The sequence below is a fragment of the Pimephales promelas genome, chromosome 5 (genome assembly GCF_988280905.1).
Source record: "Pimephales promelas chromosome 5, fPimPro1.hap1.1, whole genome shotgun sequence".
NCBI lineage: Eukaryota > Metazoa > Chordata > Actinopteri > Cypriniformes > Leuciscidae > Pimephales > Pimephales promelas.
In genome coordinates, this window is record NC_142773.1 from 6853269 (window position 1) to 6880137 (window position 26869).

At 37.8% G+C, this 26869-nt stretch overlaps 1 protein-coding gene across 1 annotated transcript; it reads right to left on the bottom strand.

The window, feature by feature from the left end:
* Window positions 1–1972: 1972 nt before the first annotated feature.
* LOC120492828 (laminin subunit alpha-3) lies at window positions 1973–22468 on the bottom strand. The gene is made up of 31 exons (XM_039691108.2): window positions 22202–22468; window positions 19985–20095; window positions 19785–19903; window positions 19046–19126; window positions 18669–18763; window positions 18360–18413; window positions 18131–18282; window positions 16285–16395; window positions 15851–15962; window positions 14685–14852; window positions 14358–14551; window positions 14135–14251; window positions 12401–12555; window positions 12038–12179; window positions 10966–11065; window positions 10745–10861; window positions 9608–9778; window positions 9362–9504; window positions 7808–8017; window positions 7547–7695; window positions 5933–6095; window positions 5695–5822; window positions 5449–5599; window positions 5241–5351; window positions 5003–5145; window positions 4784–4901; window positions 4522–4659; window positions 3076–3206; window positions 2700–2831; window positions 2393–2517; window positions 1973–2293 (listed from the first exon to the last, which is right to left on the bottom strand). Exons 1-30 carry the CDS (start codon window positions 22442–22444, stop codon window positions 2424–2426), a joined length of 4053 nt encoding a protein of 1350 aa, XP_039547042.2. The 5' UTR covers window positions 22445–22468; the 3' UTR covers window positions 1973–2293; window positions 2393–2423.
* Between the last annotated feature and the right edge of the window lie 4401 nt (window positions 22469–26869).

Below are 26869 nucleotides of genomic sequence, written 5' to 3' on the forward strand. Positions count from 1 at the left end.
GTCCGCTTCCTCCTTTTATACTCACGGAGTGAGGCGGAGTTACGCTATGCAAATTCCGCAGACCCATGGCATTTTCTTGCCATTGGCTCGTTTTTTAATACTCAAAGAGGATTGGCTTTCTAGGCGAAACCACCATTCTCCGTCATCCGACGTAACGTCTCTGTTCCCTACTCAGGGAACGAGGGTTACATACGTAACCGAGAAGTTTTATACTTGTGCTTATGCGCTATCATGGTTTTTGATTGTGGATGATTTAGGTCTCCACGATCTGCTTTTGAAGAAATATAGTAGTATAGTATCCTGCTACAGCGCACATTCTATCAGCTGCAGTTCTGGCGCCTCAAGCTTGGTTTAAAGGGGTGGTAAAGTAGGATTTCACTTTTCTAACTTAGTGTGTAATGTTGCTGTTTGAGCATAAACAACATTATCAATGTTGCAATGCTCAAAGTTCAAAGCAAAGGAAGATATTTGCTTTTAAAGAAAAGGACTACCATAAACGGCTGGGAGGGACGATATTCCTCCCGGGTTAATGACATCACCTGCCCCAAAATGTACATAAACCCCGCACCCAGGGAACATGCAGTCCATGTTGAGAAGAGGAAAAGTTGTTGTATAAGAGTAAATTTTTGAGTCAGCTCAAACTTTAGCATCCATTTTTTCACATGCAATGGAAAGTCACTCTGTGTGCATCTCACAACAGTTCCTATACGAGCGATTTACAGATTATCCTGACAGAATATCCTAATTGAAGATAGTTAACTCCACATCAGCAACAAATTCATAAACTAACCATTCAGAGACGTCCTGTTGCATTCTACATGTTGTCACTTCTTCTTGAGTCTCTCCATCTTTGACTGACTCCATTTTAACATCAAAGGGAGAACAGTTTCTGTCATTTTAATTTGTCTGTCCAGCTCTTGAAACCCCGCCCACTGCAGCAGCTCACTTGCATTTAAAGGACCATGCACTAGTGTTGCACGGTGCACTGATACTTCAAAAGTATCGTGATACTCGGAAATTAAAAACCTCACAATACCTACATTTATTAGTATCTATATTTTTTTGAATGACCAGATTTCCAGATTGTCCAGATTTTTAAGAGACGTATTTCATGTTGGTGTGTGTGCAACGCACGCTTCCAGTCCCTCCCTGTGGACATCTGTGTTTCTCCTCACACAGCAAAGAAGTGGCACCTGTCATGAGACAAACACTACAGCGAGATGACTGCATGTGCGATCACAAGTGATACTGTGGCCGCCGGTCAGTAGCAGAGTGTCAATCTGGAGAGTCAGGACTTTTCCCTGTGGGCCGGTAGTGTTTCGAGGCCGCGAGGGCCGGTCGGATAGCTGTACTTTGAAGCGCCCGTCCGAGTGAAGATGCTGCGCGACTGCGCGAGCCGCAGAAGATACTGTATCCATGCAACTGATAGCAGCGAAAAACAGCGCTCCGCTTTATTTAAAAAAAACAACAGATTTTAGCGCTAGATCTCTTATATAATAACAAACTAAATGAATACTCTGCTAATTGGAAATGTTTTATTTATTTTTGTATTAGGTGTACAACTTTCCCCCCAACTTTCATAGATAGCATAAATAATTTGCAAGTTAAAATAAAGCATACAAAACATCAGCTAAAATTATCTATAGGCTATATGATTATAATCAGAGCATGTGCATGTTTGTCAGTGATTTATTGAGGTTATTACAGCATTAATAAGAGCACAGACCTACGCAAAGGAAGTGCATGTGAAACGACCTTATAAGAAATACTTTCCTTTTCAGGAAAAGTATCGAAATCGCACTTCTTGACTTGGTATCGGTATTGAAACAATAATTTTGGTATCGTGACAACACTACCATGTACAAAACAGTGTGTTTTTGCAAACCCTCAAATTTTTACCACCCCTTTAAACAAAAAATGTTTAAAAGAAGAAATATTGATTTGAATAATACTTAGGCAATTTAATTTAATTAATTTATTTTTATTCAAAAAAGACCACCGCCACACCCATGCAATGGAGTGTTACAATCAGCATTTAGATGAGATGCATCCTTTCAATAACAACACTACTGTTTCCAATACCAACATTTGAATTGTATTCTTTTACAATGGTTTTTGAATCAATTATGGCACCATGATATTAAGCACTACAACAGATATGCAATTAAAATGTTTTAATTATGAAAATAACAACAGCGCAGTAGACGGTTAAAGTAGCTTGATAGCTGACAAAATAACAGCGCTGGTTCCAAATATCTCCCAGTAAAATGTGTGTCTCAGGTACTCTTCATCTCTGGACACAAAAAAAAAAATACAAAACAGAACACTGAGTTTGCTGTTAAGACAAAACAATGTTTTAATGCCGTTTTAATGGTGATAAAAATTAACCAACCTACTAACAGCTACGCCATGATTTGGAGCTGCTACATATTTTGTGTGGCACTGCATGAGCTCAACAGCACGTCTCCTGTGGAAGAGTAAGTACTCAGGTCCTCTGCTCTGTAAAGAGATTCAGGTCTGCAAACACACACACACATACAAATAAACATAAGAGCTGACACATTACACATTTTTCCTGATTTAAACCCAGAGATAATGTAATGTTTATGCAAGTGAATTTAGAAAGAAATTTAGGCAAGGGTTGAAATTTTCCAGTGCAGAAATAATAGATAGGTTCAATAAGTGTTAGAAATAGTGACCTCCTAAGATAAAGGTTGGAGATGCAGCCCTCAAAGGTGTCCTTGCCCAGGAGTACGCTAGAGGAATACTGGACGAGCGAAGGGTCCCTCTCTCTCTGTCCAACATCCTCTTCATCAACACGAAGTTCAAGTCTAAAACAAAGGTGAATATTAATATATATATATATATATATATATATATTTTAAGAGACTCATGTTTATCAGTATTTACTGTATATCTACACATGAACCATTCATTTGGCACACTTCTCATAGCTGAGGTGTCAGAATATAATTTATAGAAAGCGAACCCTCCTTACAAAAGTTACAATAGCTAAGTTTCCATACCGATTTTGGTATATCACAAAAATTGATGTCAAAACCAAATGAATCTTACCGTTGACCCTGCCCGAAAACAGTGAGATAATGCCATTCACCATCCTGGTACTGTTTAGTAGATTTCCACATGTTGCCTTGGAATTTCAGGACCACATATCCCTTCTCCATGGAAAGTTCAATGTTATTATTCTGCAGAAAAATCACAGTGACAATGTTAATTCATAATGAGAAGTTCTGTGTGATTTCATACAGTTTGTAAATTGCGAATGAAAAGTAAGACTGATTGCCCACTTAGTCAGACTAGTTCTTAAGACACATATTGGCTTGGTTTATACAACTGGCCAAAGTTTTGTTCGTGTCAGATTTAGTACCGCAGGTTTCGGAGAATAAATCAAATGCTAAGCCATTCTGAAATTCAAGTGAATTTTTTTTACATAAAATCATAATTAATTGTATGACATTGCATAAATTACTTGAATAGCCAAAACCATTAAACGGATAATTCAGGATTTAGCATTAAGCTTTGTATTAGTAGGAAACCTGTAGTATTTTACTATAGGTTTATTTTACTGAGACAAGATATTTATGTATTTTTTGTCTGGAAAAAATCCTCCGATGACGCAAAAATCGCCATTTTGTGTCATCGGAGGATTTTTTGGCCAGAGGCTAAAGACTACAGTCAGTAGTAGGGGCTGTCCCGCATGTTCTCAACCCGCCCATAGAGGGTGGGATCTCAGCCATCTTTTTTTGGAAGCTAAGCTAGCAGGCTCTTGTTCTGTGGAGAAAGCTGAGTAGTAGCGGTTACCATCCTCTTTTTCCATGACATGTCCAGCTGTCCAGCTTTCTGCAGTCGCTATTCATTGTTCACACCTTTTGTTTCAATCTAACTGAATTTATTCTGATTGGTGAATCTGAATGTAGTGTTTACATGAACACTAAACAAGTGATCGGTTGATGTGCGTTTTAACATCGCTAAGAAAATTCCCGCTCCTCCGTGAGAGATATGAGACCGGTGCGTCTCACAGCTGTCGCTCATCGGTAATCACGCCACCGGCCTCACGCCATTCTCCCACGGCCCTCACTTGTCCTGCTCGCCACAGTAAACATAATGAATGATGACTGTAGAACGCAAAAGCAGAATCCCGGACAATTTTGGGCGATCTTGCAACACATTTTCGGGCAGACTCATCGCGGAGACTCACTAGTAGCTTAGACTTGTTGTTTAACTAGTGCGCTCTATTACCGGTAGGCGTGGCCTCCTAGGGCAGCGAAGCAAGTGCATTCTGGGAGTTGTTGTCTTTCATCCACATAAGCCAAAAATACATTTTCTAGCTTTTCTCAGTCTAAAAAGCTCCAAATTCAAAAAATAATGTCACATTTCTTCTACATAAATGACCCATTTTAAATACACATTCATCTTTCCAGAAGTGAAGTATCCCTTTAATCAGAAGAGTGTACACATGCATTTGACCATATAGTGTGTGTAATTGTAGAGGGGATGTACATTTTTGCTGTTCTGCAGCAGGACACCATCTGGTTTTGTACTCTTGAAGCCGAGTGAAAGGTTCACATCGTCTAAGCTGAAGTCTTCACGGAGTTTCCCCAATGCACTGCCTAGACTGAACTCAGCTTTCCTGATCATCTGGAAAAGAGCATGATGGTTAAGAAATGATTTATTTTTGCCCATTTGGGTCATGTTGATCAAATCAAGCAAGCGTATCTCATTTAAATGCACTATGCAAATAATGAAATATGAACTTGATTACCAGTAAGTCATCAGAGCATCCTCTGCCAATCCCCACTCTCTCCAGAACGTCTGGCACTATATTACCAGCAGTGCCGATTTTCACACACCCTTGCAGAGGAGGGGTAGTGATATTGTATCTAGAGTACAATAATTCAGAATTAGTAAACCATTAGCAATAGTTTAGCTGAATCACTTGGTTAATCACAATAGGTTAAAGGGAAGACATGAAGACACCGACCTCTCACGCAAAACATTAGGTATGCCACCGATGTAGAAGTGCTTGAACTTTTGTGGAATGACGTCCGTCCTTTTGACCTCGGTGTCCCCTATTCGGACCTTAAACTCCTTCCCTGCAATAATGTAGACTTTCACATCTATCACCTGAAATACGGAAGAAAAAAGGGCAAGTTCATTTTCACTGCCATGATTATGACGTACAGTATATTAGAGAAACAGTTAGCCTCATTCTTTCTTACCGGAAAAAGGCTTGGTTTATCCACACTTATGACGGGCTCAAAAATAGTATCTTTGTCCCGGCCACGTAGAACAATGTAACCTCTCTCAAGAGAGACACTGTAGTAAAAGTCCTAATAGGGTATGAAGCAAATAAATAAATGAAAGGTCTCAAAAACGGTATACAAGACACAACAGAAAAAGGTTCAATAGGTGTGAACAAATTCTCACATCATTCTCATCTCCTAAAAAGAGCAAAAGAGCATCCTTAGCTCGGGTTTGCACTTTCTGCTGGATCAGTAGATTGTTGATGAATCTTTCAAGCAGGACTTTGGCGTAACCAGTGCCTTGAAAGTAATCTGTCTCTGACACTGTGAGTTGTCTGAGCAAACAAAAAGGGAAGCAAAGTTTTTTTTTTTGTTGATACGTTATTAATTAGTACATAAGCGTCAAACCATTCACACGTTGAGAGCTTACCTCTTGCAAGGGGTTTCTGTGTTGATGTTAACCGCATTCTGAAAGTTGTACAGACTAACAAATCTGTCATTAAAGGTGGAGAACTCAATGCAGCCATTGTATTTGGGATAGTTGAGTGAGACTGGTGGCTAAAAAAGGAAAATACAAATGAAATTAATAAATATGTAAATGAACCAAGAATTAAAGAGCTCATCACACAAAATCCAATGACACTAGGAGAAAAAAAAGGCATATTTACTGTGAAGTCATCTGGATAACCTCCTACATAGAAGACCACATTATCTGGACTGAGATCCAGCAGGTTACGCGTCAGCTGTCCCATCTTTCCCATCGTCTGCGGAGGCTTCGGATTGATGGACGTGAACTGCTGTGTGTGAACGACTTGTGCATCTTGATAAATTCTAGGTGGGCAACAAATAAAAAAGAAGTGGACATAGTAGATAAAAAATAATGGAAAACTTGTACAATGAGATTAACTACTTTAGTAAAAAATAACTGGAAAATGGTTCCAACGCATAATAGTCATAGTCTAGTTATTAAAATCAAAAATATACCTGTTAATATTATGCAATGGACCATGAACTAGCAATGAACAGTTGTATTTTATCAACTAACATTAAAAAAGATGAATAAATATTGTAAAAAATGTACTTTTTAGTGTTAGTTAATGCTTATTAACTAATGGGATCCCATTGAATCAACCAATATAATGCAAGTTCAACATTTCAGCTGTGATAGTATTTGTAGTTCTAACTTGTATAAACATATGAACATATGAAAGGACAAATCAACATATTTTATTTATTTAGAGCATTCTTAATGGCAGCTATTTGTGACTCAACATCAAACTCTTTTATATTTGCTACTCTTTTAAACTTGCTATATTTGTATTGGATTTTTTCTTTGGAGATGTGTAAGTAAAACCTGATAGACACTGCAGGAGATAATAACAGATACCTCTTGGGTCCCCCAAAAACTAAATTTTCCCCTATGGCTGTTTTCCTGGTTGCATTCGCACTGCTAGTAGGACCTCTGAAGTGGCGTTAGCTTGCCGACAATGACGTCATTTAACAATCGGAGTTGTGTTTTTGATGTGCGTCGTGGGTTTAATAATAAACCACAATGGAATGCGACTGAAAGAGCAAAAAGGAGGGCTAAGAGACGAAATCGCACAGTACATATCATCGAGGCTGAGAAAGGAACACCATGCCACAGACAAAGGAGTTAATATTAGCTTTCTTTATATTTCTATGCCGACAACTGTCTATATGTTAGTTTGGGGAGTAAGAAAACTGTGTGTTTACGAAAAAACGTCTTTTTAAAAAAGGCGGTGCCGATGTTCCCTATGGCATGCTTTCGGCCTTGTAGTTCCTATTACGCCGGGTTAGACACGACTCTGAAGTAGGAGCTAAATTAGTTCCTCCAAAAGGCGTTCCTAGAACTAAAATCCTTCCCAGTTCCTGTGATCGAACACGAAAACGGGCACTTCCACCAATAGTTACAGGAACTATTAAAGTGTTCCTCTGCTGCGGAAGCCCATTTACATCCGGAACTTTAAAAAGTACTGCATTTTTTTCAGACGTAGTACAAATATGTTATACTGGACGTGTTAATACTGCAGCGATTTTTACAGCATCACAATGTCTCACTTACTCTGCAAATCTAAAAACTGAAGATTTATAGACGGTAATAAAATCGATAGCTTTCAGGAACTAACGTGGCTACACTGGGATTGAGTTACAGCGTTGACTGGATTTAAACCAAACCACATGAATAACTGTTTCTGCCTATATGAAACAAACTGAATATATACCAATGGTTCTTTTTTAATTGGTGCCGCATGTTACTATACCTGTAAAGGTCGATTTTGTCAAAGAAAGCCAGGCTAGATGAGGACTCGGTGATCTTGGTTGTCTCAACATCATACTCCTGTCCATTGAGTTTATAAATGACATGCAGGGTATTAGCTCGAAGAGCCATGCCGATGAAGTCTCCGGATGCCTGTGAGAACGTTCAGTTAATGCAGTAATGAGAGTAACAATTAGTAGCCTCGAGCTAATATGAGCTTGTATCCGGACACAATTGACAGGACAGGTAGGCTAATCACACTCACGTCTTTTTTCCCGAGGTATAGCACAAACAGATCGTCTTCGCCCTTCTGGGTCTGGCGACGACGCCGCCTGGTGCCGTCCCCTCGAACGGGGGGTTTCTCGGGTCTCTGGAGGGAGAGGGTGAGAGAGGTGTACGCCCGCAGGTCATCCAAATCTCTCGGGGGACGCATCTCCACATAACCATTGCCAGTGAATTTCATAGGGACGACGATCTGCAACAGATTTAAAACGTCAAGAGGACCATGCAACATTATGCAAAAGCTTTCAATAGGTAAAAGAGTTATGGGTCATGAAAACTAGACCGGTCTTATAACCTTTAGAAAGTACAACCTTTCAAAGACAGACTCCTTTTCATTTTTTGTCGAATTACATTAGATGTATTATCTACCCTGACAATAGTGAAAAATTCTTTACCATACTGAACAACACTCCATGAGTTGGTCAACCACATGAGGTTTTCCTGATGTATTGCTAAAGGCAGTTGAAATTCAGGGAGATTAAACTCTGGTCCTGTATAACTTTCTGAACCATTGAAGAAATAACTGCATTCATAGAGCAAACAAGGTTCAATTTTAAAAGGAGTGTATATATACGCTAAGGAGGAGAAGAAAAAAATGACTTTGTTTCTTTGTTTCAATCTATTTATCTTGTCATTTGGTAACACTTTATTGTGATGCTCCCCAATATACATTCTACTGAAAACAAGTAACTTTGTTACTACATGTCAACCAGAGATGTTCACAAGTCATTTTATGGAAGTCCAAGTCAAGTCTCAAGTCTTTGAGGGGCAAGCTCAAGTTAAGTCTCAAGTCTTTTGCCACGTGTCCAAGTCAAGTCTCAGGTCTTATATTATTAGGCATTGTCTAATTAAATATGTGCGAATTTGCATATATATATATATATATATAAAAAAGAAATCTGAGTAGCCTATTACGTAGATAAAGCCAGGTTTAAAATATTTTTTTCATTGTGTTCACATAATAGATGGGGGAAAAATAGATATTTATGGATATCTATATATCAAGCTAGGAATAATGTATTTACAAATCCATCTGTAATTAGAATAAAATATAGAATTCAATAGAATAGAATTAAATTTATTGTCATTGCATGCGCAACTTGAGACTTTTGGTGATGGAACTTGGTGATGGTTTTGAATTACTTGACATTTGGAATCGCTTCAAAAGTAGAACGCAAGTCCGTCAAATAGACTACATAAAACTATACTGAGAACATTATAGTTGTGTGCTTGGGACATGGCTTTTAATGGTGAGACTTTTTTGTAATCAGGCTCTAAAAATTTATATAAAAATTCAGATTTAGATTTATCGGGCAATATCGGCTATTGGCTTTTTCCAAAAATAAAGAATTATCGGTTATCGGCCAAAATGTTCATATCGGTGCATCCCTACTATCAGTTGTTAGAGCATTAGTAGACTGTTTGCTCAAAGTCTAAAGAATTTCTCGACTAATTCAATTCAGATGTGGTTGGAAAATACCTATTTTATGCCAATGTTCTATTTCAATGAGTAGGATATAAAAATTAATTTTCTTACTCTGTTAGCAGCCTCACGCGCTTGCTCAATCAGTTCCTTTATCTTATTGATATTTTCAGACACATTGTTCCCGGAGCCAATCTGAGAATTCAGCTCTTCTATTTTATCCAGCAGGGACGGGACGGAGCCGCTCAGGTTTTTGACTGTGAGATGGAAAGCGTGGAGAAAGTGAGAAAACAATACAAAAGCTGGTGAAGAAAATGATTGAAAACAACACCTACACCCCATTAAAGGTGCAGTACTTACCAGTCATCTCCACATTATTGAGAACACTGTCAATATTGGAAACTGAAGGACTAATCGAGATGTTGGTAATTTCCGCTTTGATGTCATTAAGCTGGTCCATTGTGTCACTTGTGCTGCGATTGGCTTCCGCCGCCGCTTTCTTAGCAGCGTCGATGATCTTACCAATGTCATCTGTGATCAGACAAAATGAAAACATATTTTGCAAGCATATTCATAACCCAAATAGTCTCAAAAGCTCTAAGTTGACAGCTAATCTGCACCCATTGATCAGACTAAGCTGGGATGCGTTTCCCGGAAGCATCGTGGTCGCAAGTTTCGTCGTTATCAGCAGTTCAACGAGTCGGTGTTTCCCGAAACAATCGTTCCAACGAACATTCGCAAACAGCATCGCAGAGTTGTGTGTTTGAGCGACAGCTCTCGAGCTGCAGTTAGAAGCAGTTTCTAGATTCCATGACATGTGGATTTAATAAATCCTTATCTTGAGCATAATAAGCAAGCTGACATTCAGTAAAATCTGTCTTTTATTTAGAATACATATAAAAATGTAATTTACATCTTTTAGTTTGTAAAGAGATTTAAAGTACCGTTTTTGAGGAGTGCGCATGTGCGAACATGCTCTACTATGTAAGAACGAGTCTATGATTGAATCTGGAAATAAAGCGAAATAAGTGAGAACATTTTTAAATATTCCTCAGATGCCATATCTATAATTTAAATCAAAACATCTATCATTAATTCGATCTCAAACAGTTTCATTAAAATAAGTGATTACTCCACCATCCACGTGACTTCATAAACCAACATGGTTGAACGACCACTTTGCGACAATATAGTTTCGGGAACAACTAGCTAGTGGATTTCTTCAACAATGCACCGTACTATGGTAGTAAAGCAGCGAGTTACATCATTGTACGGGAAACACCCCTCAGGTTTGGACTAGTTGTCCATTTTGTCCCCAGCAAAGAAAACTACATAAGATACAATGAGTGGAAATCAAACATGCCAGTACCCGTCCTTTCATAAAGCCTCTGTAAACAAACGTCTCAATGAACTCCGCTACCAAAAGCATCGGGTTATATGAAGGCGTCTCGTGTAGGGAATGGGCTTAATTGTTTCAAACAATGGTCTTTTTCTTACCTCGCTGAATTCCTCTCAACCCATCCTGGGCTGTGAGCAGATCCTTCTCTAGTGCTTTCTTTTTCTCCTCAGCATCTCGCAAACGGTCCCTCTGATTATTGAGGTCTTTGGTTGCTCCTGAGAAAGACGTAATAACAGTTAAGCAACCAATGATTGATTAAATGAAATCAAGTTCGATATGTAGATTGATCTTTGTAGTTAAGTTTTTATTTTAAATTCACCTTTTAGATCTTTAGCTGCGTTTTTGGCATCTTTAAGTAGGTTAGTGCCATTGTTTTTCAGATTTTTTGCCCTGTTGATTAAGTCCCCTTGAATGACATCCTGAAAAGAAAAATCAACAAAAGTCGCTCTTAAAAATATATTACTGACAAAATATCGAAATTAAGTCAGTTCCCATAGATGTAATTGATCACACTATGGACATGTTCAGCTATTATTTCACAAATACACTTTTTGTCATTTTACAACACTAAATCTTTTGTTTTAATCATTTTTAACTTTACAAGACAACAATGTATTAAAATAAAAACTAATTTTTTCCTTTGTGTTTTTCATGTATAGACGACAATGTTGAAAAACGTCAAAACGATCTCCATTCACACGAATTCGCAAAAACAACCAAAAACGCTGTATTCTGCTGCCCGGCCAGTAGTTGGCGATGTCACAAGAAACGCTACGCGCCTATAGACTGAACACGTAATACACATACATTGCTTTTTAAGGTACCCAAAACACTGTTGTCATGTAAATAAACAGCCAAAACGCTTGACGTTTTCCGTTCTTAGTTAAAAATGGTGTGGTGAAAGTTAAAAATCCAGCTTTTAATGTTGTTATATGTCTATGTGGTGTTTTTAATATGCTTTAAGACAAACCATGTGTAAAATTTCTGACGTCGCAAACAACGTTGTAACCAATCAGATCAACGTGTGATCGTCAGCGACTGGATCTCTGAGCTGAGTGAGTGAGTGGCTCATTTGCATATTCATAGACCACATATACTAAATAAGGCAAGGGTGTCGAGTTACATTCAAGCTATTTTAAGGCATGAATAAGTTTTTGTCAAGAAAAAAAATGTAAATATGTAATTTTGGTGGTCAAAAATGAGTTTTAATGTATAAAATGTTTGACTACAGGGGGAGTTTAAACTTCTTTTTGTGAAATGCTTGGCTTGAAAAGTGCGTTTCCTTTTATGTTTTATATAAATCATTGGCATTCTGAAGTGTCCAAATACTTTTTGGGGCAATGTATGTATCCTAACTTTGAGATGTATGTTAATTAGAGAAGGTCTCCTACAATGAGTGCTTTGTCTGCCGCCTCTTTGGCCTTCTTTGCAGCCTCCTCTGCAGCATTGATAGCGTCTGTGATGTTTTTGTACGCCTCTATCCCAGAGAGAGCAGTCTGCACACCAGAGCGCCCACTCACATTCTGCACAGCCCTGTCCGAGAGAAAAGATCACTGCTATTCACATCAACAAGGAGAAAAATCACGTGGAAGATATACATGTATGAGGAAACATGCCATTAAAATAAAAAAAATGACTGAGAAGGGGTGTGAAGGTTAGGCATGATTTATCTGATTGAGTGACACGGGAAGATTTGTGGTAACACGAGAGGCACTCATGATCTCAGGTGTCAGTAAACTCATAAAACCTCTTACTCTTGGAGGTCTTTGGCCAGTTTGTACATGTTCTCCGCATGTTCTTCTGCCTGTTTCACAATTTTCTCTTTGGCTGCAGCTTGTGAGATAACTTGGACTTTATCCTTGAGTTCAGTCTTTGCGCCATTAAGTTGCGCGGCAAGCTGTTCGTACTCCTGTGGGAAAATAAGAGGATGTGTCACCAGTGAAATCACTGAAACTGTAACTGATAAATAACTGATCTGTAACTGGAAGCTATTAGAAAAAGCCAATTAATGAATTCATTCTAAAACATATTAGCCTAAATATAAATATTCATGAAAAAATATATATTGGTATAGGCAGCATACATTTATGGAAGCTTGTTTCCACGACAGATTGCAAAATAAAAAGGGTAATTGCGACTTTTTTATCTCACAGTTGTTTTTTTCTCTCACAATTGCGAGTTTACATCTCGCAATTCTGACTTTATTTCCCAGAATTGCAAGATATAAAGTCAGACTTGTGTGATATAAGGTCGCAGCTGCATGTTATGACGTCAGAATTGAGTGATATAAACTTGAGGGGAAAAAAAAGTTGTCCTTGTGAGTTTATATCTCACAATTCTGAGAAAAGATGTCAGAATTTTGAGATATAAACTCGCAATTATGTGTTTTAAAGTCAGAATTGTGAGATAAAAAGTCTCAATTCTGAATTTTTTTCTCACAATTGCGACTTTATTTCTCATAATTGCGACTTTATCTCGCAATTGCGACTTTATTTCTCACAATTCTGACTTCACATCTTGCAATTGTGAGATAAAAAGTCACAATTATTTATTTATTTTATTCAGTGGCGGAAACAAGCTTCCATATAAATTTAATCCAAAAACAATAATACTATGAAATATTATTACAGTTTCAAATAACTGTTTTCTATATTTTAATCGAATGTGTTTCTGTGATCAAAGCTGAATTTCAGCATCATTCCTCCAGTCTTCAGTGTCACATGATCCTTCAGAAATCATTCTAATATGATGATTTGATGCTCAAGAAACATTTATGATAATTATCAATGTTGAAAACAGTTTATTTTGCATAATTTATTTTTGCTGGAATCTTTAAATAATAGAAAGTTCTAAAGAACAGCATTTATCTCAAATAGAAGCTTTAGTGCAATTATACACTACTATTCGAATGTTAGTTGTCAGTAAGATGTTTTCTTTTAATAAGAAATTAATACTTAGTAAGGAGGATGCATTAAATTGATCAAAAGTTACAGTAAAGGCATGTATAATGTTACAAAATGTTCTATTTCAGATCAATTCTGTTCTTTTAAACCTTCAATTATAATTATTATATGTAGAGTTTTTTTTTTTTTAGCATTGTGTTATTACGGGGGAAATGCACACTGCAAAAAAACAACAACAAAGCTTTAAATAATAGTTTCTAAAAATGTTTTTTAATCTGTCCAAATCCTCTGTAGTTTCTTAAACTAAGCAGTGTTGGGAACATTACTTTAAAAAAGTAATTAGTTATAGTTACTCACTACTTGTTCCAAAAAGTAACTGAGTAGTAACTAAATTATTCTATAATAAAAGTAACTCGTTACCAGGGAAAGTAACTATTTGCGTTACTGTAAAAAAAAAAAAAAGTTGCAATATGTCAAAGAATTTGGATTTTTTTTTTAGCAGTTTCACAAGTTAACCTAACTCCGTTATTTTAAACTGCGTTATTCCAAACACAAATATTAAGCACATTTTTCTGAAAAGTTTACCGTTTTACTGTCGTTGAACATATTCAAGAGGTCCTTGGTGTCTTTGAGCTGGTTCACTGCAAGAGCAATCTGATTCCCAACAATGTTTCTCTCGCGCTCCAAATCTTTCACTCGATTCTAAAACAAAAAAAAGGAAAAACCTTATAGACCTTAAAACCTTAACCTAAAATCATTCCCTCTTGATAGAACGTGTTTTGAGGATTTTAAAGCACTTGATGCTTACCAGAATGTCTTTAAGGCCTTCAGCATTGATGTCATTCTGATTGCTGGCTTTCTTCACAGTGCTATCAGCCTGTTTAAGCAAACCCTCCAACTCTTTCAGCTTGGCCTCATAGTTGCTCAGCAGGCTATCAACACGCTTGGCTGCCACTTCATTCTCATCGCATTGCTTTATGATGTTTTTAACATCCTCTAAAACTGTATGGAAAACATAAAAGTCATACAACCACACATTAATGTAGCCAGTGCCTATAACTATTAGCCTACATGTTAGCATAGGCAGCTTAGACGTTCACAGACTAAATCAATAGTTTGATTAGGGAATAAATACATTTGTTTGCTTCCGCTTGCTCTTTCTTGGCTGAATCTTTCTGTGTTGTGAAGCTTCGCATCTCCATTTCCTTCACCATGTTCTCGGACTGTTCCAGAAGTTTGGCTAGATCCGCGGAGGGAAGAGATGCTCCACTGCTGTTGGAGTCCGCGAGCTGTTTCAGGAGCTCTGAACAACACATCGAGGATTTAGAATTCAAATACATCACATAAATTGTTACTTTAAGTGAAAATCCAGCTTTTAATGTTGTTTATGTGTCTATCTGGTGTTTTTAAAATGCTTTAAAACAAACCATGTGTAAATTCATAAGCAGCTAAGTATTTTCTCCTTAAAACTGCAGTAAACCAAAGACGGTCTCAAAAACACGGTTTGAAATCGCTGGTGTTTCTGACGTCACCAACGACCTTGTGACCCAATCTGGGCTGCGTTTCCCAAAACCATAGTTGCTAACCTGTTAGCAACCTAGTTGGTTGGCAATGGGAAACACAAAGTTGCTAACTAGTTAGCAACTATGGTTTTGGGAAACGCACCCCAGATCAAGGTGTGATCGTCAACTAGTGGATCTCGCTGTGCGAGTGAGTGGAGGCGGGGCAAATTTGCATATTCATTGAACCACACATACTAAATGAGGCAAGGGTGTTGAGTTCAAGATATTTTAAGGCATGAAGACATTTTTTTCAAGGAAAAAACTAAAATATGTCATTATGTCAGATTTAAGGGATACAATTATTGACTACGGGGGACTCTAATCACTTTTGTGCACTTAGAAGATTTTTTTTTAAAATGTATATTCTAAACTTTCTTCAAAAAATTCTTAAAATTTTAATAAAAAAAAAAGACAACCCATGTACTGTGGGGTGTTTAAAATAAAGGAGCTGTGGCTGGGAACATTCATAGGGTCAGTGCATTATGGGATTGTTTACAGGATCTGTCAGCACAGGCCTAGTACACAAGAGGATTGATTCGGCATACAAACTGCACACCTGGGGGGACTTTTCAACTCAGGACACAAAAGGAGCGCTGCTAATGCAGTTTGCCAAGTTAACTCCATGTGAACTTTTATGTTTTTTTTTTAACCTTTTGGTTTATTAACCAATTCGCTGTCCTCATTCTCAAATAGAATTACAGGTCGATTCTTATTAGCAAAACACCCTTTGCGTGTTTACCTTTTATTTTTGCAAGGAGATTCTGTGCCTCAGTGTCCAGATCTTTTGCCCTTTGGTGGCTGTTTTCAGCATTAGCAAGAGCTTTCTGAGAGTCGTCTGATCGCTTCTGGACCTGGAGATATAAAGACTTGGTGGATTATTTGATTCCTGCAGCAGGTTCAATGAAAATAGACAGATTTAGACACACTAAATTTACAACTATTCATTTATCTGACGCTTTTATCCAAAGCGACTTACAATTGCTATATATGTCAGAGGTCACACGCCTCTGGAGCAACTAGGGGTTAAGTGTCTTGCTCAGGGACACAGTGGATTCGAACCCAGGTCTCTCACTCCATGAGAGTGCCATCACCACCTTAAATCAATTCTAACTTGCTGAAACGCAGTCTTCTCCATGAAATCTGCATTTGTTTATCAGAGAAAAGTCTCCGTACCTGTTCTTTTAGATTGTCCATATCATCGCCCATACTGATCACATCTTGTTCCAGTTGGTTAACTTTAGGCTTCTGATTGTTGACTGTGAAGCTGAATGTATCCACCAGATTCTGAAAAAAAGGCATTAATATTAAGAGTTTGTGTTTATTAGCCTATTCATGTTATTATTCATTTATGTTATTTGAAACGTATTGTTATATATCGTTTAGTTAATGTGTATTGAGTTTGGGAAAGGTTTTAAAACATTAACCCTCAGGTGCTCTTCGGTCATTTCTGACCGAAAAATTTTCTGTTTTGAAATTTTAAAAATCACAGCTTCATCGGAATGTTACGAAACTTGGTGACTTTTATGGCATTGGGTATGTGAACACAAAAAAAATTGAGGTCATGATCCGAGCAGGCTAAGTGGTGGTAAAAAAATAGTCACACTTGTGCTCTTCGGTCAAAAATGACCGACCATAGGAAATGAATGGGAAATTGACAAAAACTTTGAGAATTTTTGTGTGTACAATCTACAAATCGGCCACGATGCAGAAAAAAAGTGCTCAGCATTGAAGGGCTGACACTCTAAAACATCAAGAGTCCAAAACAAACATACTGAGCATGCTAAGTGGTCTTAATAGTCACACTTGTGGTCTTTGGTCAAAAATGACCCCCATAGGAAATGAATGGGAAATTGTAAAAAAAAAAAAAAAATAGTCAATTTTTGTTTTTTGTCATTTTTTTAAAAAAATAAGAAATAGTTTTTGAGATTGTTTCAACTATATATTCAAATCCACCAACAAAAAAAAAAATGTGTTCATAAACAGCTGGGGAATTCACATGCCTCTCCATAGAGAGCTGTACATGCCTTCTAGTGGTTACACTATGATTCTACGCTTTTTCTCTATACTGTAACAAGATGGTGCTAATTTTCTTAAAAAGATATTTTTTTTCCGAAGGCCTTGACTCTATATTAAACTAAAATACTGCATTAATATTTTTTTGAAAAAAATAATATATATATAGAAAAATATTTTTTTTTTCCATGGCAAAAATAAACCATAAATATTGCATAAATATGAATAAATTCAATTAAATTGTCTCAAAATACTAAATTAAAAAGAATAAATATTATAGAACAAAAATAAATTGCATTGGTTTTACTGGGATGGAGAAAGTTTCATTTTTAGGTGTCCGGTCACTTTTTTTACCGGGAAGATAACAAGTGTGACTCCGAAACGATGAGCACCTGATGGTTAAAGTGTAGTCATTCACTACATTGTCTAAAGGGCAGTTCAAAGGGGTTTTTAAATAAGAATAAATCTTTACTATTAAAATTACTATTAAAGAGATTACGGAAATTTGTCAATTGGGGCAGATTTATGAAATACAAATATGTTACACTTGCACATTTGTTTTCATCAAGTTATTGGAATTTTCTGACTGTCAGCTAGTTTGATTTAAAAATTCCCAAAAAGTCATAAAATGTAAGAAAAAAATGCTTTTGCAAAAAATTTGCTTTGCTTTTGCCTTAGTGGTTGAAACACGTTTCCAAGTACAATGACTGTTCTGTCATGTCTGAAATTTTAGCTGAATCACCAAATTACCCACTGAATGTTCCAGAACACATGTTCCTTATGATCATTAGATGGATGTGGGTTCTGAGGTAAATAATAATCACTATGATCTTTGAGGCACCCACTTATTTTAATGCAATAACCTTTCCGAAAAAGAACAGCAGTGTGTGTGATAGACTATTCACGTTAACATGATCACACTTGTTCTCTGTGCAATTTGCCTTTACTAGGAAGAAAAAAGGACAGAACACTGAGGAATAAAAAGGGAAACTACAGAAGGAGATACCGTTGTGGCGGTTATGGCGTCTTCAAGTTTTCTCAGATGTTCTTTAGATGAAGGTCTGAGAGAGTCTGAATCCATTTGATCTTTGATTCTTCTCAGCTCAACATCAAGCTTTTCCAGATCGCTCAGCAATGTCTGAGCACAGTTATCACACTCTGAAAAATGACATACGGCGTTACAAAAGAACATAAGGAAATACTGAAAATAATGGATTTCCAGTAATATCCTTTACCTTCACACTGTTCTTCTGTGTTTGTGTCTTGGAGCTCTAGAGAATTCCTGCACACTGTGAAAGAACAAGACATGTTGAGAGTATTTCAACACACAATTTCAATATTAGTATAAACAACTATTGTGTTACTACATTACAAATCTACAGCAGACAAACATATATTTTTGTAGTACAGTAATGAGAAAATGAGTTAGTTTGAGGGTGAAATGGGAAAGGTTAAAAAACTTTATGGTGCTATGTTTGTATTATTTTAAGTTGAAATGTGACATTCACCCTTGAAATGCACAAACTAAACCAATAAATCCAAACCTCCAGTCTTCGAGTCGCACAAGTTTCCAGCACAGTTGCACAGACGACAGCGCCCACCGTAAACCAGAGGATCACCGTAATATCCTGAGGAACATCTGAGGAAACATGGCCAGAAACGCTTCATTACAGATACTTCTCCAATATATCAGCAGACCGATGTCACGAGATGATCGTATGTGGTAATTCACAATGTGTTGACTTCTCTGAACATCCAGCTTCAGTAGAAAAAACAGGTTAATACCAGTGTCTAATCAGCATAAAGCAGCCTGGAAAAGCTAGTCTTTTCATGAGTAGTCATAGATGATATGAGTTTGAGTTTTTACATAAACACTGCATATGTAAAGCACACAGGGATAATTTATGGAAAGATCACTCACCGCTCACATCTTTCGCCTGTGTGACCCTCTTTACACACACACTGGAATCTGCCGCGTGTTTCAGAGCAGCTCACTGCAAAACTGCAGAAAGATATGCCACATCATAAATGCATCATTTCATTGGGTACAATTGAAATAAAAAGATTTACAACATGGCACAATATCCTTTAAAACTGTCAGTGAACTTAAAGAGGACCTATTATGCTCTTTACAAAGTCTTGATGTGGTTTTTGGGCTATGGAGGCGTTTCAGGAGTTCAGAAACACTGACGCTGATATAGAGAATAACTCCCGCTGGAGGGACTTTGCAGAGCTTTTTCATGCCCGAACAGCAAAAAAATTACACACTAAAAAGCAAAATAGGTCCTCTTTAAATGTACAACAATTGTACATTTGTTGTGAAAATCTATTTGCACATGCCTTTGGTAATTATAAAACGCTATAGTCAAGATTGGTTAAATTTCTTAAAAAGTACCATTTTGTCAAGAAAAAAAGTCAATATGTTGACAAATTGTCCGTAAATATGACATTTTTCGTACATGCTTGAATTCTCCAAGATGTCTGAACTACTTTCAAGTTGTCAAACTGAGTAACGAATACTCTCAATTTCTGGCTACCAATACTAACACACAACCTATTTATACAAAGATTGTATGTAATCTACCCAAAAAGGATGATTTTTGTTTTCTAAGTAAACTCAACGTACATTGTATTTTTTTCCTCACACATGTGAGACTTACTTGTTGGCTCCATTGCTGAGAGGACATTGGCACTCCATGCATTTCCTCTGAGCTGCGTTAAAGTAATATCCCTCTCTACAGCGCTCACAACGCTCGCCCGCAGTGTCATCTTGGCAGTTCTGTTCAACAGAGTGTTTGGGTTAAAGATGAATGTGCACATGCTAACAGAATGCATTATTGCAGGTCAGTGCAGCACTCACTAGACATCGGCCGGTGGTCTGCTCACACTCATTCGAGTGGCCGTTGCAGGAACAGGGAACACAGCGAGAAAACTGACCTCTTCTGTCCAGATACTGACCCGCTCCACATCTCTGATAAGAGACAAACACACATGCACTGTAGAACAAGGAGTGTCGGAAAAGAAATAAAAAGACTGCACTTTATTTTAAAGGGTTATTTCACCCAAAAATGAAAATTCTGTCAGTATTGACTCACCCTCTTGTTATTCCAAACCTCAAACAGATCTCATTCCCCATTGACTACCATAGTAGGAAAAATACATACTATGGTAGTCAATGGGGAATGAGATCTGTTTGATTAAAACATTCTTCCAAATATCTTCCTTTATGTTCAGCAGAACAAATAAACACATGAGAGTGAGTAAATACTGACAGAATTTTCATTTTTGGGTGAACTAACCCTTTAAGGAGTCATTGTTACAGTGTATTTCCATATTTAAGTACTAAGTTGTATTAATTACATGTACTGTAGGGTTACAGTTAGGGTTTGGTTGAGGGTTGCATGTAATAATGCGTAATTTACTGTTATTACTATGGCAAGTATACATGTAGCGTGTGTAACAAGGACACTGTAAAATAAATGGTTACCAATACAACTGATCCCTTTTCAAAGCTTTTAATTGCAGGGTAAAACAAAACACAAAATAAAAAAGTGAAAAAATTAGGCAAATGAGAAGCATATGTCACCCCGAAAAGATTGTAGACTCAAAGCAGAGACATGTTCCATTTAACTCATATTTTACTGATGTCATTCACCATTATCCTTCTTTTTTTTAAGTGGACATTGTTACAGTGCTTCACAAAAGAAATATATAGAGTTGGTGAAAAAGTCTCACCAAGTTATCTTTAATGACAAATGGATTTCAATTTACAAGTTTTTGCTTTACAGGTTAAACAAAGCAAAACCGCAAGGAAACAAGGAAAGCACACACCCCTGCTTGCGAATCACTGCATTATAAGGCATTAACACAAACTGCAAACAAATGCCGTTCAGAATTGTGAAACTCGCAATTGTGAGAAAAAAGTACAAATTGCGAGGAAAAAATTATCTTTTCAGTGGCTATCTCACGGTTCTGACCTTTTTGCGAGTTACAAAGTCACAGTTGCGAGATGAAATTCTGTTAGTCATTTTTCCCTTCAGAAATGGACTTTATAAGTCACAATTTTGAGTTTATATCTCACAATTTAGAGAAAATAAGTCGGAATTTTGAAATATAAACTTGTAATTGCAAGAAAAAAAATAAGAATTGTAAGGGAAAAAAAGTCAGAATTGCAAGCGGAAAAAAGTCAGAAAAAAGGCACAATTATATTTTAAATAGTTTTATTACGTGGCTTTTTACATCACAGTTCTGGTCATTTTGTCGCAATTGTGTGCTATAAACTTGCAATTGCTAGGTTTCAACAACCCAATTATACTAAATGCGTCCCTATAGCACGCAATGTGTTTATCGTGCAATTTATACGCGAAAATGATTAGTAGTGGTGTCCGTGTGTATTATACGTTTGGCGTTTGGGTAGAATTAGTGGTGTGGGGTGCGTGTGTATTACACGCAAATGAACTGCGAATGAAATGCACATGAAAACTGCGTATCATGTGCACATAAAAACTAATTTTCGCGTATAAATTGCACAATAATACACAATGGATGCTATAGAGACGCATTTACGTGAGAACAGGCTGGCTTCAAAGTCAAAATTGCGAGATTGACTTTATAACAAGTTTATGTCCCACAATTCAGAGAAAAGAATTGAGAATTGCAAGATAAAAATGCAATTGTGAATATAAAAGCTAACTGCGAGAAAAAAAGTCAGTATTGTGAGATAAAAAGCCGCAATTTTCTTTTAAATGCATTCAGCAACATCTACAACTAACATATTGCTTTAGTATCTCTTTACTATCACAACTTATGCTGAAAAAATGTCACGGGCTATAAAAGTGCTGAGTATAATTTGATTTAAAACTCAGAGTAAAAATTTGGATATATTTCATGTCATGACTTTGGTTCTCTGTAATTCTAAATTGAAGAGTAGCAAGTATCGCTCATGTAATAAGTACTTCACACCCCTGGATACACTATAGAAATTAAACAATTCTGTCCTGGCAATTCTGAAAAAACACTATCATAAACAAATTTCAATGACAAAGCAATACTTGTGAATAATAATATTCCTCTTTACCTGATATGCATCCTCCACTGAGGGGAACTGGACCCGCTGTGTGTCATGGATGGAAGGGTATTGGACTCGCTGAGCATCATGTAATGCTGGATACTGAACTCTTTGAGTCCACTCTGCCTGTTCTCTCTGAGGACGGTCTGGGTTCCTGCGTTCGGGTCGGGGCCCTCCAGACCCCAGCGCTAGCAGGGCCGCGAACACAACGGCCCTCAGTGCTGCACTCCTCCATGCCGTCGACTCTGACATTCCTCTCCGGCTGATGTGTGTATAATAATCGTATCGCTCTCAGGTACGGTCTTCTTAAAGAGGAGTAAAACGCCCCAGACAAACTCTCATACGTGAATCAGTCGTGGACACGCTGCCGCAAATGAACCAGGAAACTGAGTCACACTTAGGTATGTGAGTGAGGAGAGATGTGTCCTGTACTCAACACCTGGAGAAATAACGTTCACTCAAAAGTAAACAAGACAGGAACTAAAAGACCCAGAAAAAATGCCCCGGCACTTCATCAGTACATGGGATAGCTGTTGTGGTATTCATTTATTTTTAATATCTTTCCTCAAGAACCTCTTATGTTTGCTATTGTGTTGCTATTCCACTATTTCTTCATTGTCTGTGTTTTATCATTGTTTGTAACTATGACAAGTCATGAGTGTTTAAGACACATCTCCACATTAATCAGAATGACTCACAGCAACAGTTTGTTTTGTCAGCTCTTCCACACCCAGTCTAGAGAAGTCCACACACGCCCTGTACCTGTGAGAAAACAGGCCCTCCGGTTACAGACTTCACAGGTCTTCCCTTGCCTTTATAGGCATGTCCCGAAAACAAAATGTATTTAGGGTGTGGTGGGAAAGATATGGCTAGAGAAAGGATTCTGGAAATGTAATGGGAAAGAGTTTTATTCTTTAACAATCCAGCTAATTCGATAGTCCACTTTAGACATTCTATTAACTATATAGTCCAGTCATTTTATGAAAAAAGGTTGAACAAATTGCAACAGAAGCAAACTCAACTCATTTTGTATCCTTAATATGTCCTGAGTAAGGAAAAGAGTAATAAATTTTTTGTTTGTCTTGATGTAAGTAATCAACCCAGATAGCAAACTGACATTGAATCAACGTGGAAACGACGTCTCTCATGACATTGAAACAACGTTGATTTGCTCATCGAATTAACGTTGAACCAACGTCAGACGCGGCATTCTTCAAAGCTAAATGAAATCGAAAATTGGTTTGCTTTCATAACGTTGAAACAACGCGTTGATTTCAAGTTGATTTTCCGTTAGTTTTGAAAGAATGACGTTGGTTCAACGTTAATTCGATGAGCAAAACAATGTCAGATCAACGTTGTTTCGATGTCATATTTCCACGATGATTCAATGTCAGTTTGCTATCTGGGAACTCAGTGATTTTCATGATGATATCTAAAGGTTAAAATTTTTACCCTATTCACATGAGAAAAAGAATTAATATGCGTATGAATGGGATATATTTGGGTCTTTTTCTAAACTTTCCCCTAATGGGATTCTTCGGGGCTTTTTTTCCTTACTCAGGACATATTGAGGATACAAAATCTGTTGAGTTTGCTTCTGTTGCAATTTGTTCCCCCATTTTGGCTTAAAATGACTGGACTAATAAGTACTGTAACTTTTCAACTGCATGTCAACTAACTGTCATTAGAGTATTAGTAGACTGTCAGCTTAATATCTGCTAACACTTTTGTTAGTTGGTCCCCCAACAGACATTCAACTGACTATAAGTAACTTGTTGACTACAGGTCAACTTATTCTCCTAACCTAAAGCCTAACACCTAACTATAACCTAACAGTCTACTGACAGTCTACTCTAATATACTAATACTCTAATGACAGTTTCTTGACATGTAGTTGAAAAGTTACTTATAATTAGTAGAATGTCTAAAGTGACTATCGAAATAAAGTGTAACCAAAAATACACATTCTGCTGTGTTGCAAAGTCAATTTAAAGCATATCAAAATGAGATTGTTCCACTCCAATATTATGCATGGAATGATATAAATTATCTTCAAAGGTACATGAATTAATCATGTTAAACAAATTGTTGGTCTTTTATTCTCTAAAAATAAAATGGGTAAAAATAAGATTCATGTGTGCATTCATTTTTTAAAAGCATGATTCATATAGGTGTAACATGACCATGATGAGGTAAATCCTTCCTGAAGGCAGTATAGCAAAGTTTAAATCAATAGTTCCACAAAATTAAGCATGTGTAACCCCCCTTTATTTGATTAGACATGAAAATGCACATTTCAAACTTAAATGGCTGCAATTTAAGAGTGCTTTGGTCTTGTTTTAAAGAAGACATTTGTCAGATTTTTGTAGAAATGAAAGAAATTAAGAAAATGAAACAGAAAAGTTAGTAAAAGTTATAGAAGTTTGAGTTTATGGAAATGTACAATGTAAAAAAAATATTCATATGTTATATAAAATATATATTTTCAAAACCTGGGCTACTCTAAAATTGCTGAAAAATCGAAGCCAAAAATCTGAACAAGTTTCAAATATTAGGTTGATATCTTTTAGCCCATATTTACCCCTTCCGGCAATTTTAAGGATGCTCTAATTATCGCATATAATGATCTGATCAAATATTCCTGCCATGTGTGGTTTGTTAAGACTGCTCTCATCTGCTTGGAAGGACATCAGGAGCGCTCTGATCTCAAATCGGGGATATTATATATATATATATATATATCGGGGATATATATTTTTAGCACGATTTCTCCTTGTGTGTGGTGTCCCCTGGGGACAACTGAGCACTCAGCCTGTGGATTGTGGCGTGTAACCAATCAGAAAGCGAGATGACGAGGCGCAGGGGAAGCACCGGGAAACTAAATCAAAACAGCAGGCTGTCTCCACTCCAATGTAAGGGTATTAGGTCCCCCTGTGTTAGGCGGCCCATCCCAGGCAAAAGACTTCCCACAGGTCCCCGTTCAGTTCAGGTAGCTGGGGATTTTATTATTGTAAACAGGCTCGCAACAGTGACCACGTCATTACAAACAAACACTGTTTACACGGCGAATCAAATAAAGTACAAAAAAAGAGTATGTTTCACAAGCACAACACAGGGTCCCCCTTCACTAGGCAGCCCCTACCCTGTTGTAACACTGATGTAACCCGTTTGCCTGTACAGTCAGTCAAACACTCAATGTATGCACAAATCACATTATAAGGGTATCAGGTCCCCCTATGTTAGGCAGCCCCCAATCAGTACGTCAATCCCTAGCCACACAGGATCTAGCGATGTGTCGAGTTGGGTCATAAACACTAAAACTGGGGCTACTCGCTCCAATTCCTACGCAGACCCCCAAAGTTTCAGGTGGTTATCGGGACCCCGGTGAGAAGCGTCGTGGGTCACGTTCTTCACACCAAAGAGCAGACTTTATTAGCAAAAGGTGCGATAGAATTAGTCCCCCCTGCAGTAAAACAGGGTTTTCACAGCCGTTATTTTCTGATTCTAAAAAGAGACGTCGAAAAACAACACCGTCTGGCCCAACCGTCCCCTGTATGCTTTGCCCCATCTTGATGATTCCTCAAGTCATCAAACGGGTCAGAGAGAGCGAGTGCCCAGTCCTTCTGGTGGCTCCTCTCTGGAAATCCAGACCGTGGTTTCCGGAGCTGGTTCAGTTATCGGACACAGCTCCATGGTCTATCCCGATGAGGAAAGACCTCCTCACTCAGGCAAAGGGAACGATGTGGCATCCACGGCCCAATTTATTGGCCCTCCATGTGTGGCCCCTAAACTGCTATCCTGGGGCCTTTCCTGTGAAGGTGTTGAACACTATATCTCAGGGGTTCTCAACTGGTGGGTCGCGACTCAAGAGTGGGTCGCAGACCTGTTTTAGATGGGTCTCGGTAAGCTGGTAAAAAAAAAAATATGCGCGTCTTTATAATTTGTTTTTTACTATGGTAGCCATGGTAACAATCGCCACGGTAACATCCTGTCTTTACGTTGTTTTGACATTCAGATTTGAGATGGGGAAGCACAAATATGACCCAGACTAAAAGGGATAAAAAGGGACCGAAACCGCAGACAGAAACAGCAGTGTGTGCTTTGTAGTGAAGTGCTTGCCAATGAGAGCATGAAACCGTCCAAACTGAAGCGCCATTTAGAAACCAAACATCGATCCCGCATCGAGAAACAAGCCGGTGGATTTTTTCAAAGACACCTCCAGGAGCTGAGGATATTACAAAAGTGTCTGACAGCGTCTTGCTCTTGCTCAAGAACAAGCTCTTTGGGCATCTTACCTAGTAGCTCACCACATTGCAAAGGCCAAGAAACCCCACACAGTAGAGAGGTGCTGGATCAGTCGGCAGCAGATAAACTGAAAACCATATCACTTTCCAATGATACCGTAGCTCGGCGGATTGAAGACATGTCTGTTAACATAAAACAACAAACCACAGCCCGCATCTAGGAAAGCCTTTACTACGCCTTACAGATGGACGAATCGACAAATAACCATGCCAGTTTATTGGTTTATGTGAGGGATGTGTAGGACGGTGATTTTCAAGAACAATTTCTCTGTGGCAGAGACCTCCCTACCATTGTATTTGTGCTCACTGGGCCTCAGTTGGGAATATTGTGTGGGAATCACCACTGATGGAGCTGCCTCTATGAAAGGGAAAC